The sequence below is a fragment of the Phyllobates terribilis genome, unplaced genomic scaffold (assembly GCF_046119375.1).
Source record: "Phyllobates terribilis strain yellow unplaced genomic scaffold, ASM4611937v1 Scaffold_11__3_contigs__length_659146591, whole genome shotgun sequence".
Lineage (NCBI taxonomy): Eukaryota > Metazoa > Chordata > Amphibia > Anura > Dendrobatidae > Phyllobates > Phyllobates terribilis.
Window position 1 is genome coordinate 370,965,129 of NW_027362771.1, and position 15,969 is coordinate 370,981,097.

The window sequence follows — 15,969 nt, forward strand, 5'->3', positions numbered from 1 at the left end:
CCTGAAGAGCCACCACGACTTGTGGTGAGAGGCAGAGTTGTGTTTGAGGATGCAGTTGTTGACGTGCTTCCAGTACTACGTCTCTGTCCAGGAAGGCGCAACCTGACCTCGTCGTCACTAGCATCTTCCTCCACCTCCTCTGCTGACCTCATCTCTTGGCTGACTGTGGGTTGACAGTAAGTGGGATCTCCGACCTCATCATCATCACCCTGTGCGTTATCACACCCGTCGTCCTCAGAGCCAACCTGTTCCTGCCCTGACAAAAAACTAAAGTTGTCGCTCCAATCAGGTATTTGAGTCTTATCATCGTCTTCCTCATTGTCTCCACCAACAGGAGTTACAGTTTGGGAATGAGGGTCTACATTATGGTCAGAACCTTCTGCGTCTGGTCCTGGATCCGACTCATAAAGATTCTGGGCATCAGTGCAGATCATTTCCTCGTCTGGATTCACAGAAGCGCTGGAGTCGACCTCTGATTCCCAGGCTATAGTATGAGTAAACAGCTCTGCAGACTCAACCATCTGTTCTACCTCATACTCAGACGGGCAGCTGGAGATTTGGGAGCTGTGAGGAAGCAAGTGCGATTTGGGTGACACCTTTGAGGACTGGAGTATTTGTGATGTTGAAGTTGATGTGGAGGAGAGCCCACTTAAAGGAGCACTTGATATCCGTTGAAGCACCTGCTGTTTTTGTGCCTCATCTGGAATTTGTAGCGATTGGCGTGGCCGTAAGAAAGGGATCTTATCACATTGTCCGCTAAAAGAAGTAGACATTTTAGTTTGGCTGGAAGATGGTCTTTCTTCTGCAGATGTTACTGTTGCTTTAACACCTACCCCACGGACACAACCTTTTTTCCCCTTCCCAACACGCCTATTCCCCTTTCCACCAGCAGCAGGCCTTTTTCCACTCATTTTGGTGGTTAACTAATTCACAACTCTGGAGTTGTTTGCACAAAAAAACAATGGATGGTAACCGAGCAGAGCTGAGTGGCCAAACTGTGGTATTAGGCCAAAACTATTGGCTGGGTTAGATGCAGAAAAAAATTATTTTGAATTTGCAACCTGATGGAGGTCAGTATAGATGGACTAATGCAAATAGTCCCACACACTGCTAGAAGCCCAAATATTTTTTCAGAGGTACTGTAGATGCAGATAAAAATTATTTTTAATTTGCAACCTGATGGAGGTCAGTATAGATGGACTAATAGACCAAGTCCCACACACTGCTAGAAGCCCAAATATTTTTTCAGAGCTAGATGCAGAAAAAAATTATTTTTAATTTGCAACCCGATGGAGGTCAGTATAGATGGACTAATAGACCAAGTCCCACACACCGCTAGAAGCCCAACTATTTTTTCAGAGCTAGATGCAGAAAAAAATTATATTCAATTTGCAACCTGCTGGAGGTCAGTATAGAAGGACTAATAGAACAAGTCCCACACACTGCTAGAAGCCCAAATATTTTTTCAGAGCTAAATGAAGAAAAAAATTATTTTTAATTTGCAACCTGATGGAGGTCAGTATAGATGGACTAATAGACCAAGTCCCACACACTGCTAGAAGCCCAAATATTTTTTCAGAGCTAGATGCAGAAAAAAATTATTTTTAATTTGCAACCTGATGGAGGTCAGTATAGATGGACTAATAGACCAAGTCCCACACACCGCTAGAAGCCCAAATATTTTTTCAGAGCTAGATGCAGAAAAAAATTATATTCAATTTGCAACCTGCTGGAGGTCAGTATAGAAGGACTAATAGAACAAGTCCCACACACTGCTAGAAGCCCAAATATTTTTTCAGAGCTAAATGAAGAAAAAAATTATTTTTAATTTGCAACCTGATGGAGGTCAGTATAGATGGACTAATAGACCAAGTCCCACACACTGCTAGAAGCCCAAATATTTTTTCAGAGCTAGATGCAGAAAAAAATTATATTCAGTTTGCAACCTGATAGAGGTCAGTATAGATGGACTAATAGAATGATGCTATGCCCAAAAGATTTTACTTCACTAGGTGCAGTAAAAAAATTGGTATTCTATACACAGGTGTTATATCTTGCAACACAGATAGGCTACTCCACTGACTAACACACTCTGCAATAGGCCAAAAAGGATTAGCTTTGCTAGATTCAGCCAAATGCTGTGAAAAAAACTTGCACAGCACTGGCACAGACCTGCCTGGCAAAAACTGATAGGAACTGATGTAACCTAGTCCTGAAAAGGACTCCAATTACAATTAGTCTTTACTCCCACAATCTATCTATTTAAGAGCACAGACCTCCCTGATAAAAGTCGTAGGAAATGCTGTAACCTAGTCCTTAAAAGGACTGCAATCACAACTATTCCCTACTCCCAAGCTATCTGTATATTTGTGCGAAAATTGGCTTGAAATTAACAAGGTATAGCGCACACAGCAACAGCGGTGCCGTCTAACACGCAGCTGCAGCAGTGAGAAAATGGTGGCGACGGGGAAAATGGCTTGGTCTTATAGGGCAAGGACATGTGACATACACTGCCAATGACACATGCCCTTGCTTGTGTGAAAAAAAGCACTTCGCTCCGTGTGTGCGCTGCTGATAGGCTGACAGATTGCACCTCCCCACTGCAAATGCGGGAAAGAGAAAAAAAAATGGAGATCTTCATTGTTCCTGCAGAGATCCATCCCCTGCCCCTCCCCCCACCCCGCTGTACACTCAAACTGCGTATTAACATTAATTTTCATCATTACTGAGAAAAAATCCAGTTATGATTTTGGTGCACGAACAGTTATCGAACTTAACCTCGAACAGCCGAATTTTTCTCAAATTGTTCGTGTTCGCCGAACGGCTCGAACACCGCCCAAAACAGCTCGAATTTGAGATTGGCGAACAGTTCGAGTAGAACAACGCTCATCTCTACTTGGCACCTTCCTCATTTGACCTAAACCCTATTGAGAACTTGTAGGCCCTTCTCAAATGGAAGATTTACGGTGAAGGAAAACAGTACACCTCTCTGAACAGTGTCTGAGAGGCTGTGGTTTGTGGTGCCCCAAAAGTTGATTGTCAACAGGTTAAGAAGCTGACAGACTCCATGGATGGAAAGGACTATGAGTGTTATTGAAAAGAAGGGGGGCTAAATTGGTTACTGTTATTTTTTTGAAAGATTAGAAATGTATTTTGAGCTGTTTGGTTATTGTTATTATTATCACTGTAACAGATGAAAATAAACAAAATTTACATTTTTCATTCAGTTTCCCAATAATTCTGCACACAGATATTCTCCTATGAAAAACAAAATCTTACTTTTACTTTCCTAAATGTACGGGTTTCTGATTTATTAACTTTTTGGATTGACCGGCTGCACTGTAGTTGTTCAATAATAAAATTAATCATCACAAATACAAATTGCTGTGCATTATTTTTCCATCCTTACGTTGATGAAAATTTCTATTCATGGATTTAGTATTGTCTCTGTCTTTCCACTCTAGGATGGTACATTGTGCCCTAATTCTGATCATATACCTCCTTCGGATGCACAGTGTTTGAGTCAGCTATAATTGGGAGGTCTCCTTTATTCTTAATAAAATTGATTCCATTACGACACCTTCTCTCCGGCCTCTGCAATACACCAATTATAGTTTACTTTTCTCATCATGGATATATTCCCATTGCCTGCAGTCACAAAATGTGTTGTGTGGAGATAATCTCCATATCCCGGGGGACGTATCGGCTTTGCCATAGAAGGAGCACATTACATCAATAAGAATAATAAGGCTCTGCCACATTATTTTCAGAATCCTGCAGTCGCTGGGACTTTCAAGGCTACAGAAGTCTCCATGAAGATTGTGTACATTTTTTTCTGAGCTTGAAAGAGAAAAAAACTTATTGATATTGGAATTACTAGAACAAATTAATTTTCTCTCTTTAGGAAACCTTTCTGCGCAAAATGTAATGGTTGAGTTCAGAGCAAAGCTATAAATCCCAGTATAAACCTTTTAATACCAGTAGAAGGAAATATTACTAACTTTGTTAAAAGAGGTAACCTAAAAGATGCCTCATGGGTGCTTTGCTTTTGTTGAAGTTATTACTCTGGCTGATTTGGTACCTTGGTTTTAGTTTCTGACGGGGAACGCTGTCGCAGGCTGACTGTCTTGGGGACACTTGGCTCTGTTATTAGCTGTTATGCCTGTAAGGCCAAGTTCACACAACAGGATGCAATTTGTTTTTATACAGCACCAGTTATTACAAATTTACAAGACCAAATACAATTTCCTATGTTAAGCAATTGCAAAACAGAACATGGACAGCACTCAGACCAATGTTACTTAATGGGGCAGTGCAAATGAGTATTTTTTTCATGGACCAAATCTGCACGTGGAACAAAAAAAATCGCACTAGTTTCTTCCATGTGTTGGATGAGTCCTGGACATTAGAGTCTATGGGTGTGCAAAAAAAATGCATTCCACACAGAGCCTCTGTAATGCATCTATTTTTCATGGATACATTGCAATTCTTTAACCCCTTTACCAACTTGTTTTTTTCCATTTTTGTTTTTTGCTCTCCTTCTTCCCAGAGCTATAACTTTTTTATTTTTCTGCCAATATGACCATGTGAGAGCTTATTTTTTGCGGGACGAGTTGTTCTTTTGAACAACTTCATTGGTTTTACCATATCGTGTACTGGAAAACGGGGAAAGCATTCCAAGTACGGTGAAATTGCAAAAAAAGTTCAATTCCACAGTTGTTGTTGTTTTTTTTTTTTTTTACCATGGTAAACCTGACCTGCCTTTAATATTCTCCAGGTCATTACGAGTTCGTAGATACCAAACATGTATAGGTTCTTTTTTATTTAAGTGGTGAGAAAAAATCCAAAGTTTAAAAAAAAAAATGGCGCCATTTTCTGAGACCCGTAGCGTCCCCATTTTTCGGAATCTGGGTGTAGGTGAAGGCTTATTTTTTGAACGCCGACCTGACGTTTTTATTGATATAATTTTGGTGTAGATATGATCTTTTGTTTGCCTGTTATTGCAAAAAAAAATTAATTCTGGCGTTTTGATTTTTTTTTCTCGTTATGCTGTTTACCGATGAGATGAATTCATTTTTTATATTGATAGATCGGGCGATTCTCAACGCGGCGATACCAAACATGTATATTTTTTAATGTATTTTAATTGTTTTATTTTGAATGGGGCGAAAGGGGGGTGATTTGAACTTTTATATTTTTTTTATATTTTTTAAAACTTTTTTTTTTACTTTTCACTGACTTCAATAGTCTCCATGGGAGACAAGAAGCTGCGATCGTCCGATCGCCTGTGTTACACATAGCAGGGCTTCAGCGCTGCTATGTGTAACAAAAGTGCCACTGCTGGGTGGCGCTCATAGCAGATCGGCTACTACAACAACAGGGGTCTCCTGCAGACCCCGGGTTGTCATTCCAACCCATCGGCGACCTGCGATCATGTGATGGGTGCGCCGTTGGCCGGGTCTTATGACGTGCTTCCGGCGCATGCATGTTAAATGCCGCTGTCAGAGTTTGACAGCAACGTTTAACATGTTAACAGCTGCAAATGGATCGCGATTACACTAGCAGCTGTTAGGGGCACATGACAGCTGATCAGACCCTGGAGCCCGCTCCAAAGAGAGGGATGTGACCTTGGACGTACTCATACATCCAAGGTTGTAAAGGGGTTAACATAGGAAACTGTATTTTGTCCATTAAATTTTTAATAACTGCTGAGGTATAAAAATTGATGTTATACAGATGACACATCATCCAAAATCATCCTAGTTTAGTTGTGTTGATGAATCTTTATAAGATCATGTGAACGTAGCCTCATATGAATATTTGCAAGTATCATAAAATGGGAACAATATGAAGTACTGCCAATGTGGGTAACTGGATGCTATGAAAATTCACCACTCCCCGAGATAGTAGACTCTGCATAGTTGTTCTTTCCTGGGCTAAGGCAACATTACTCTGATCTGACATTACGTTGCTCTTCAGGCCCTGTGGCACATCTTTAGTTTTGCATTGTGTTATAACTTGCATTGTGACAATAACAATGTCAGTGTAACTGCTGAGTGCTTCCGTCAAGGTGGTCTTATCCACTTGTGAACAGTGCTCATCTCTCTCTTTTCACCTCTGGATGCCACCACAGTGGTCGCCGTGTAAAGTTCTGACACTTTTTTTTGTCTCACAGATTTAAAGGGAATCTGTCAGCAGGTTTTTGCTACCTCATCTGAGAGCAGCATTATGTAGGCAAAGAGGCACTGATTTCAACGGTATATCACTTAGGTGCAGCAGTTCTCACACAATCAGAGCTTTTAGATTTAGCATGAAGCAGAGCTGAGAAAACTAATCCCACCCACACCAGACTCTATGTGTGCAAAGCCCATAGACAGTGAGGTGCTCATCACTGGAGGGGGTGTGTGGGACTAGGAGGCACATGCTGCTCTGTCCCAGCAATGATAAGCTCCTGGTGCTAAAACAATCATTGCAAGCAAACAAAACTACAGATCTTGATAAGAGAGGCATCCCTGAAATCTGTGTTTTAACCCCTACAGCATGCTGTCTTTAGATTACACAGCAAAAACCTGCTGACATATTCCCTTTAAGTAGCACAAATATACATTGCCATATTAACACTCTACAGTGAGCTAGAACATGCAGTAATTTTGACCAATATTTTACATACATACCCAAAAATACATACACATACTGTATGCACACATTCACACGCGCATCGTCACATTTACACTGATCATCCATAAAATTAAAACGATCTACCTGATTTTGTGTAGGTCCGCCTCTAACTGCTAATATACTTTTCACCCATTAAGGTATAGACTCCACAAGATCTCTGAAGGTGTCATCTGGTACCACAAAGTTAGCAGCACTCCTTTTAGGTCCCGTAAGTTGTGAGGTGTGCCTGTATGGATCAGACTTGTATTTTCAGCACACCCTACAGATACTCCATAAGATTGACATTTTTTTAAGGTTCAGCATCTTGAATTCTGTTGTGTTCCTAAAACCATTGCTGAAGAATTTTTGCAGCGTGACAGTTTGCCTTGTCACGATGAAAGAGGCAACTGCCTCTAAAAATACGGGTGTCATGAAAAGCAAGTACTTGGTCTGCAACAATCGTAAGGTAGGCAGTATGCGTCTAAGTAGCATCCATATGAATGTCAGGAAACAAGGTATCAGCAGAATATTGCCCAGAGAATCACATCAATTTTCTTTCTTCTCAAAGTACATCCTTGTACTATCTCTTTCCTATGTAAGATGCTGAACACAAAATATCCAGCAGTTCACATGATGTAAAAAAATGGGATTTATTTCAGACCAGCCTAGACTCATGAGTCCATTTTGCATTTCCGCTAATGGACTAGTTAAAATGCACTGTATGTTCTGAGTCTATTATAGCCACCATTGACTTTTTCAGCAATTTATGCTGCTTTTTTCTATGGGATTTCCCCAGATGGGCTAGCCTTTGGTCCCCATGCACATCAATGAGGTTTGGACATCAGTTCGCTGATTCCCCTTCCCTAGACAACTTTTTTGTACATACTGCGAACACCAACAAGACCTTCTGTTTTGGAGCAGGTTGACCCATGGATAATAAGTGTATTTGTACACAAACACTGATATGTATGCACTGTCTGTGATACAAATGAACAATCGTGTGCATAGGTCTATACACAGGTGAAGTAAAGATATACAGGGCATCTCACTAAATTAGAATATCATCAAAAAGTTAATTTATTTCAGTTCTTCAATACAAAAAGTGAAACTCATATATTATATAGAGTCATTACAAACAGAGTGATCTATTTCAAGTGTTTATTTCTGTTAATGTTGATGATTATGGCTTACAGCCAATGAAAACACAAAAGTCATTATCTCAGTAAATTAGAATAATTAACAAAAAAACACCTGCAAATGCTTCCTAAGTGTTTAAAAAGGTCTCTTAGTCTGTTTCAGTAGGCTCCACAATCATGGGGAAGACTGCTGACTTGACAGATGTCCAGAAGGCAGTCATTGGCATACTCCACAAGATCCCAGAGTTCCAATTTTCATTTGGAAATCAAGGTCCCAGAGTCTGGAGGAAGAGTGGAGAGGACACAATCCAAGCTGCTTGAGGTCCAGTGTGAAGTTTCCACAATCAATGATGGTTTGGGGAGCCATTTCTGATTTTAAAACATTTTTCAAGCTGTTGTTATAAAGTATTCTAATTTACTGAGATAATGACTTTTGTGTCTTCATTGGCTGTAAGCCATAATCATCAACATTAACAGAAATAAACACATGAAATAGATTACTCTGCTTGTAATGACTCTATATAATATGTGAGTTTCACTTTTCGTATTGAAGAACTGAAATAAATTAACTTTTTGATGATATTCTAATTTAGTGAGATGCACCTGTATGAGGGTGGGAGGCAGTTCACATCAAAAGAGCACTTCTGGATTCTGGAAGTCTATTCTGACATCCTGCAAATTACTTTATCCACTTAATGAACTAAGCACATTGTATACCAACAAGCCCTTCATTAAGAGTAGTGTATGAAACACCAGTCTAATGAATCAGCCCCTAAGTTTCTAATGTTTCAAGAAACACATGTATATAGCCACAGTGAACAGACATCAATCCTATATTTTGTATCGAAGCACCTAATGAGCATGAGCTAAGATCATTGGGAAGGGAGGAGGAGCAGGTCAGCTGTGACATCAAGTAATGTGATTGGTGGATCTTGTGTTACCAGCTGTGCATAGAGGTGTCATCCTGCCTATGATGATAAGGAGCCTGCTGAAAGCTCTTCCTGAAACTACAGGAAGTATGAGTCTATAAAAGCTTCAGTGACTAGTGTGAAAATTGCAAGAATACTAATTAATTTTTTTTTTATAAATTGATATGTATAAAAAAATCTTATCACGACATTTTTTAAGCATTTTGGTGAATAAAACGTAACTTTATTAAACATGTACTGTAGGCAAAGCATACATTTAATCTGAACCCAAAAAACTGCAAAAAATTAGACAAAAACGTTACAAAATGTGCGTTTTCAATGCAGCATTTTTACTGCTAAGAGAGCAGATTTTGGTTGCAGCAAAAAAAAGCAGCAAAAATGTTGTGTGTGAACATAGCCTAACACCTAATTTAAACAATAGGTCATTTTCTGATGATTGCTTTGATCTAACAGAACATAAAAAGGAATAATTATTTTGTAGCAAAAATGCTTCCTTCTACAAGTATGCCAATGTGAACTGCATATTTGCTAATAACTGCAGCAATAGCAGGACATATGGCAGTGTTCATACCTTTCAAATGACCTCAGCCCAGATTAGTGCTACTAACGAGCAATAAGAAAAGTAAAATCACCATTTTTATTTGATACGGGGAAGTCATACAGTAAGGTTCAGAAAATATCACATATATTTAGGTGACCAATATCACGGAGCGCGACGCGATGTAGTAAATAAAAGTTATTGCATAGCGACACCTAGTGGCAGAAAAGAGTACATTTCATTATTTCCCCTGAAACATACTCGATTACCACTACTGTTGTTGCTTTATTTCACCATTATTGATAAAATACTATGTTAAGTTGGTTGTGCAACATTGGTCATTTTATCTGAAAAGCAGCCCCACTTCTGACACATATACAACCCTTGGTGAAACACTTCGAGACTAGACTGTTTCTTCTCTCCTTCCCAGGCCCAGCTCATTGCACAGTCAATTGGCCAAGCTTTCAGTGTTGCTTACCAGGAATTTTTACGAGCCAATGGGATCAACCCAGAAGACCTCAGTCAAAAAGAATATAGTGACATCATTAATACTCAAGAGATGTATAATGATGACCTCATACACTTCTCAAACTCTGAAAACTGCAAGGAGGTGAGTTATACAATGGTATGGGATTAAGGGGGACTCTTAAGGAATTTTGTGTGAATTCTCATTTGCTTGTTCACAGCTTCAGGTGGAAAAGCTGAAGGGCGAAATATTAGGAGTTGTTATTGTGGAATCTGGATGGGGCTCAATACTTCCTACTGTGATACTAGCAAATATGATGAATGGGGGGCCGGCTGCCCGTTCCGGAAAACTCAGCATTGGCGATCAAATCATGTCTATAAATGGAACAAGCCTGGTTGGCCTTCCCTTAGCAACATGTCAGGGTATAATAAAGGTATGTCCTTTGTACAATCTGTTCTACATATATTATGTGTTTTTTCTTTATTTTTTTTCTCATTCTTTATTTCTCGCACAACTGCAACCTTCACCTCTTTTGGTGTCTTTCTCTTTATGGGGTTGTCCGGTCCAAAGACATAAGCCTGCAGTCAGTCTGTGTGACTGCAGATTTATAAATCTCCCATCGCATGCACTCTGCACTGCGGGGATTCGCTGGTTTCAGACCCGGGACCGGAGGATATGTACGAGTTATACATATACCCGGACAGTGGGCGTGGCTTCGCTCCACACACTTCTATTGAGCAAGGCCCTGCCCCGTCTAGTGATGCGGCTGTCCAGTGGGCATGGCCAGCTACAGGGTGCGGCCTCGCGCAATACAACTGTATGAAAGCGAGGCCATGTCCACTGGCCGGGAGTATGTATAACTCATACATACAGTGAGGAAAATAAGTATTTGATACATTGCCGATTTTACAAGTTTTCCCACCTACAAAGAATAGAAAGGTCTGAAATTTTTATCTTAGGTACAGAATCTTAAAAAAAATCCAGAAAATCACATTGTATGATTTTTAAATAATTAATTTGCATTTTATTGCATGAAATAAGTATTTGATACAGTAGCAAAAACAGAACTTAATATTTGGTACAGAAACCTTTGTTTGCAATTACAGAGGTCAGACGTTTCCTGTAGTTCTTGACCAAGTTTGCTCACACTGCAGCAGGGATTTTGGCCCACTCCTCCATACAGATCTTCTCCAGAACTTTCAGGTTTCAGGGCTGTCGCTGGGCAGCATTGAGTTTCAACTCCCTCCAAAGATTTTCTATTGGGTTCAGGTCTGGAGAATGGCTAGGCCACTCCAGGACCTTGAAATGCTTCTTACAGAGCCAATCCTTAGTTGACCTGGCTGTGTGTTTCGGGTCATTGTCATGCTGGAAGACCCAGCCATGACCTATCTTCTGTTCTCTTACTGAGGGAAGGAGGTTGTTGGCCAAAATCTTACGATACATGACCCCACCATGTTTCACAATTGGGACAGTGTTCTTGGAGTTGTATTCATCCTTCTTCCTCCAAACACAGCGAATGGAGTTGATACCAAAAAGTTATATTTTGGTCTCATCTGACCACATCCTTCTCCCATGCTTCCTCTGGATCATCCAAATAGTCAATGCCGAACTTCAAACAGGCCTGGACATGTTCTGGTGTGAGCAGGGGGACCTTGCCTGCCCTGCAGGATTTTAATCCTTGATGGCGTAGTATGTTACTAACGGTAATGTTCGAGACTGTGATCCCAGCTCTTTTCAAGTCATTGACCAGGTCCTCCCATGTAGTCCTGTGCTGATTCATGACCTTTCTCAGAATTATCCTTACCCCACAAGGCAAAATCTTGCATGGAGCCCCAGACCGAGGAAGATTGGCAGTCATATTGTGTTTCTTCCATTTTCTAATAATTGTGCCAACTGTTGTTGCCTTCTCACCAAGCTGCTTGCCTATTGTCAGCAGCCCATCCCATACTTGTGCAGGTCTACAATTTTGTCCCCGGTGTCCTTAGACAGCTCTTTGATCTTGGCTATGATGGAGAGGTTGGAGTGTGATTGAGTGTGTGGACAGGTGTCTTTTATACAGGTAACAAGTTCAAACAGGTTCAATTATTACAGGTAATGAGTGCAGAGTAGGAGGGCTTCTTAAAGAAAAACTAACAGGTCTGTGATAGCCAGAATTCTTGTTGGTTAGTAGGTGATCAAATAATTATTTCATGCAATAAAATGCAATTTAATTATTTAAAAATCATACAATGTGATTTTCTGGTTTTTATTTTTAGATTCTGTCTCTCACAGTTGAAATGTACCTTCGATACAAATTACAGACCTCTTTGTTCTTTGTAAGTGGGAATACTTGCAAAAATGGCAGTGTATCAAATAGTTATTTTTCCCCACTATATCCTCCAGTCCCGGGTCAGGAACCGGCGAATCCTTGCAGCGCACAGTGCGCTGCGGGGATTCATGAGTCACACAGAGTGACTGCAGACTTATTGATTTGGACCAGACAAGCCCTTTAAGGATTCTCCTCTTTCAGTCATTCAATACAAACATCAAATGTTCAATGTGCTCCTTGTGAATCTGTTATTACATTGACAGCATAATTTGGCTATTATTACATCTGTAGTTACAGCATCTATTACCCTTCTAATATAATGTTAATATTACATAGTAATACAAATATTACAGGTCAAGCTCAGTCGATATCTAATGTATATATAAACTATATATGTTTTCCTTTATTCCAAGTTGACAAAAGTAATATATCATGCTGTACCATTCCCTTGACCTCGTCTGCTCTTTGAATGAAGCAGAAAGTACAACCGGATAAGATGATACATTGATAATATGCTCTCTGCAGCCTGATACATAATATTAGTGAGAAACCTGGGCTAACCTTCATCGGCTATTTCATATAGCTGTTTTATACGGAATCTTTCATTTTTATAACGACTTTTTATTGTTATATACAGAACTGCATATTATTCTGCTAGTTCCCTTACACTGATATGATCAAAGTATACATGAGTTCCTGAATATGTGAGTAGTGATGCTAAACTGCTAATATTACATTTCTGATGTAGTAAGATAGGCAGCAAGATGCATAACGAGTATCATGTGCAGTGTGCAGAGTTAAAGGGGTCGTTCGATCACAAAATATTTCCTTAGGAAAGGTCATAAATATCAATTGATTGGGGTCTGGCACCTGGCACCCCCACCGATCAGCTTTTATAAGCTCCTATTCAAGAGAATAGAAGCTGAGCTTCAGTACTCAGGAATGGCTGCTACACATTGAATAGAGCTGCTCATTGTAGCTCCAGATGATCGGTGTAGGCCATTAAAAGTGTTATCCAGGACTTTTTATTTTTTGCAATATGCCTAAGAACTAACTACCTGCCTGTTTTGCCTAGTACTGATCTCCGCTGGCACAGAGTAGTCACAGACCGATCCTGCTGGCGATTCAACTGCTTCTGCTAACATCACATCGACAGAGCAGCGGCTTTTCTAACGCTCTGTTCTGTTGACGAGGCATGACTGCCGGTGTCATTCTGATTTGCGAGAGTTGTTCCAGTTCCTTACACATGATTGATGGCAGCTAACGATGGTCATGTCTTACAGGGCCTTAAGAATCAAACACAACTGAAGCTAAATATTGTAAGCTGTCCTCCTGTCACCACCGTCCTCATCAAGAGACCTGATCTGAAATACCAGTTGGGGTTCAGTGTGCAGAATGGAATTGTAAGTTCAATTCACAAGCGTTTCCTTAGACTTATGTCTGAATACAACTTGTTGGGTTTAGTTCTAGCATCATGTGTTATTTCTTTTTATTATTTTGTTATTTTCCTTTTCTCCCCCTTACTCCAGTCAAGCAGTTCATTTGCTTTTGGCTGTAAACAGAACTAAATGCTGACGCATAAAAAAAATCAAAAAAATCCGGCACTCAGTCTGGAGAAGTTTATTTACAGGTTGCGACAAAGTGTATAGAAAACGTTTCGGTCATTGGACCTTCATTACTAATACACTAGTTAGATTCAAATAGATTCAGAAAGGTTCAAATATATGATATACGCTAATCCGGATCTTTTTTGTTTCAAGCATACGTTATTATCTCAAGAGGATGTGAGCCTGTTACCGCCGTGGGATGGCGACTCCCATCGCTCTGATGACCACACTGTATACTTCACCAGACTGAGTGCCGGATTTTTTTGATTTTTTATACATAACGGGTTGGGATCCTATCGTTCACTGAACAAACTTCAGGAGTGCCGTTCTTCCCTTCTAGTGAATGCAGACACAAATATTACACATGACATGAAATCTAATCATGTACTACTGCAAAAACCTATGTAATCTTAATGTATATTGTGTAAAGCAATAGTCTTCCTAACTTGAATCAGGAAGGGAATCTGTCAACACAATTCACACCCTCAAACTTCTGTATGGTGATGTTGGTCAAATAAGACTTCATAAAGCTTTCTAATCCTCTGCCTCCATGCTCAACCTCACTTTCTTCTGCTTGACTGACAGTTCACTGATTTGACTGGAGTCAGGGCAGTGAGCAGCCAGTCAAGCAGAGGAAGGTGGGGCTGGGCAGGGAGGAGAGCCTGGTAGGCAGAAGCATGGGAAGTGCTTAGACTCACCCAAAGCACTTCAGCCTCATTTATATATGAATTAAAACAGTAATTTTTCACTCAGGGAACAACAGATTGCATAAGTAAATGTGTAAATGATATTTTCCGGTAACATGCCCATATAAACAGTTTGAGGGGTGGATCTTGCTGACAGATTCCATTTAAAAGATACCATACTGCTTGTCTCTGCAGCTGCCACTAGAGGGAGTATACTACGTTAGCATTAAGTGCAATGTATAACTCATATCCAGAGAATAGAGGAAAAAAACATATAAAAACAAACAAACCATTTTAGCTTTAAAGGGAATCTGTCAGCAGGTTTTTGCTATGTAATCTAAAGACAGCAGGAGATAGGGGCTGAAACACAGATTTTAGCGATTTTTCATTTATTAAACTGTGTGCTGTTGTTTACTTACAATGAAGGTTTTATCACTAGGACTTTATCACTGTCAGGACTGGTGCTCATGTGAGCAGTTGTCCAACCACACCCCCTCCTCTGTCTCTGGTTATAGGTAGTGTACATAGGGAGCCTCGTGTGAGCGGGGTTAGCCTTCTAGGCTCTGCTGCATTGCTAAATCTAAAAACTCTGTCACAACTGCTGCATCCAGTAAACTAAGTGATACATCGTTGGAATCAGGGTCTTTTTTTCCTACATTATGCTGCTGTCAGATGAGGTAGCAAGAATCTGCTGACAGATTCCCTTTAAAGAGGTTGTCCCCTTTTAGAAAATCCCGGACCACGAGCGCAGTTTGATAAAAAAACAAACCGTGATTTACTCACTGTCCTTGGGTCCAGCACTGAGTCTCTGCTGCTGCCCCCTATATCTGTCCTGCAGTACTGCGTTAGTCAGTGCGTTAGTCAGTGAGCTCCGAAGCTTTTATAATAAACTGCGCCTGAGGACTGGGATTTTCTAAAAGATAATTTCCTTTAAGTGATTCAGAGAAATGTAAAGACGTATAAGAAAGGTATAACGTATTTATCTAGTCACCTCACAATTAAAAAAAAAAGACAAAAAAAACCTGAATATTGTTCTGTGCCAACATTGCATTCTGACAGGTGGCTACAGTAATCAGAATATATATATAAGATGAGATTGTCAGCTCACCTCCTCTGGTTACTGTGTCCTCCGGGCTGCACGGATCCACTGGGTGAAAGTCGATATGCACAAAATAATAAGCATCCAGCGCCTTTTTGGACGAATAATCCGAGGAAATCCAAGGTTTCTTAAAACATCCGTTTATTTCTTCATATTAAAAACAGGTAACAACTCCATGATTAAGACCTGGTTGAGTCGAAACATATTGGTTTCTATGCCTTTTTTGCAATCATGAGTGTATCCAAACTGCCTGACCTTCTTGATACCTGTTTTTAATATGAAGAAATGAACGGATGTTTTAAGAAACCTTTGATTTCCTGGGATCATTCTTCCAAAAAGGCGCTGAGTAATCAGAATTGTAGCTATGCTATATTTATTCAACTAACAAATACTACAGTGGGTACGGAAAGTATTCAGACCCCTTTAAATTTTTCACTCTTTGTTTCATTGCAGCCATTTGGTAAATTATAAAAAGTTCATTTGTTTTCTCATTAAAGTACACTCTGCACCCCACCTTGACTGAAAAAAAACAGAAATGTAGAA

The 15,969-nt window shown here is 40.0% G+C and overlaps 1 protein-coding gene across 2 annotated transcripts in view; it reads left to right on the forward strand.

Moving 5' to 3' along the window:
• Positions 1 to 15,969, forward strand: part of APBA2 (amyloid beta precursor protein binding family A member 2) — a 699,615-nt gene that overhangs the window by 635,688 nt on the left and 47,958 nt on the right. For both annotated transcript variants that reach the window (XM_073652927.1, XM_073652928.1), the window contains 3 exons: positions 9,691 to 9,870; positions 9,947 to 10,159; positions 13,318 to 13,437. In XM_073652927.1, coding sequence (XP_073509028.1) covers positions 9,691 to 9,870; positions 9,947 to 10,159; positions 13,318 to 13,437 — 513 coding nt within the window. The remainder of the gene's footprint in view (positions 1 to 9,690; positions 9,871 to 9,946; positions 10,160 to 13,317; positions 13,438 to 15,969) is intronic.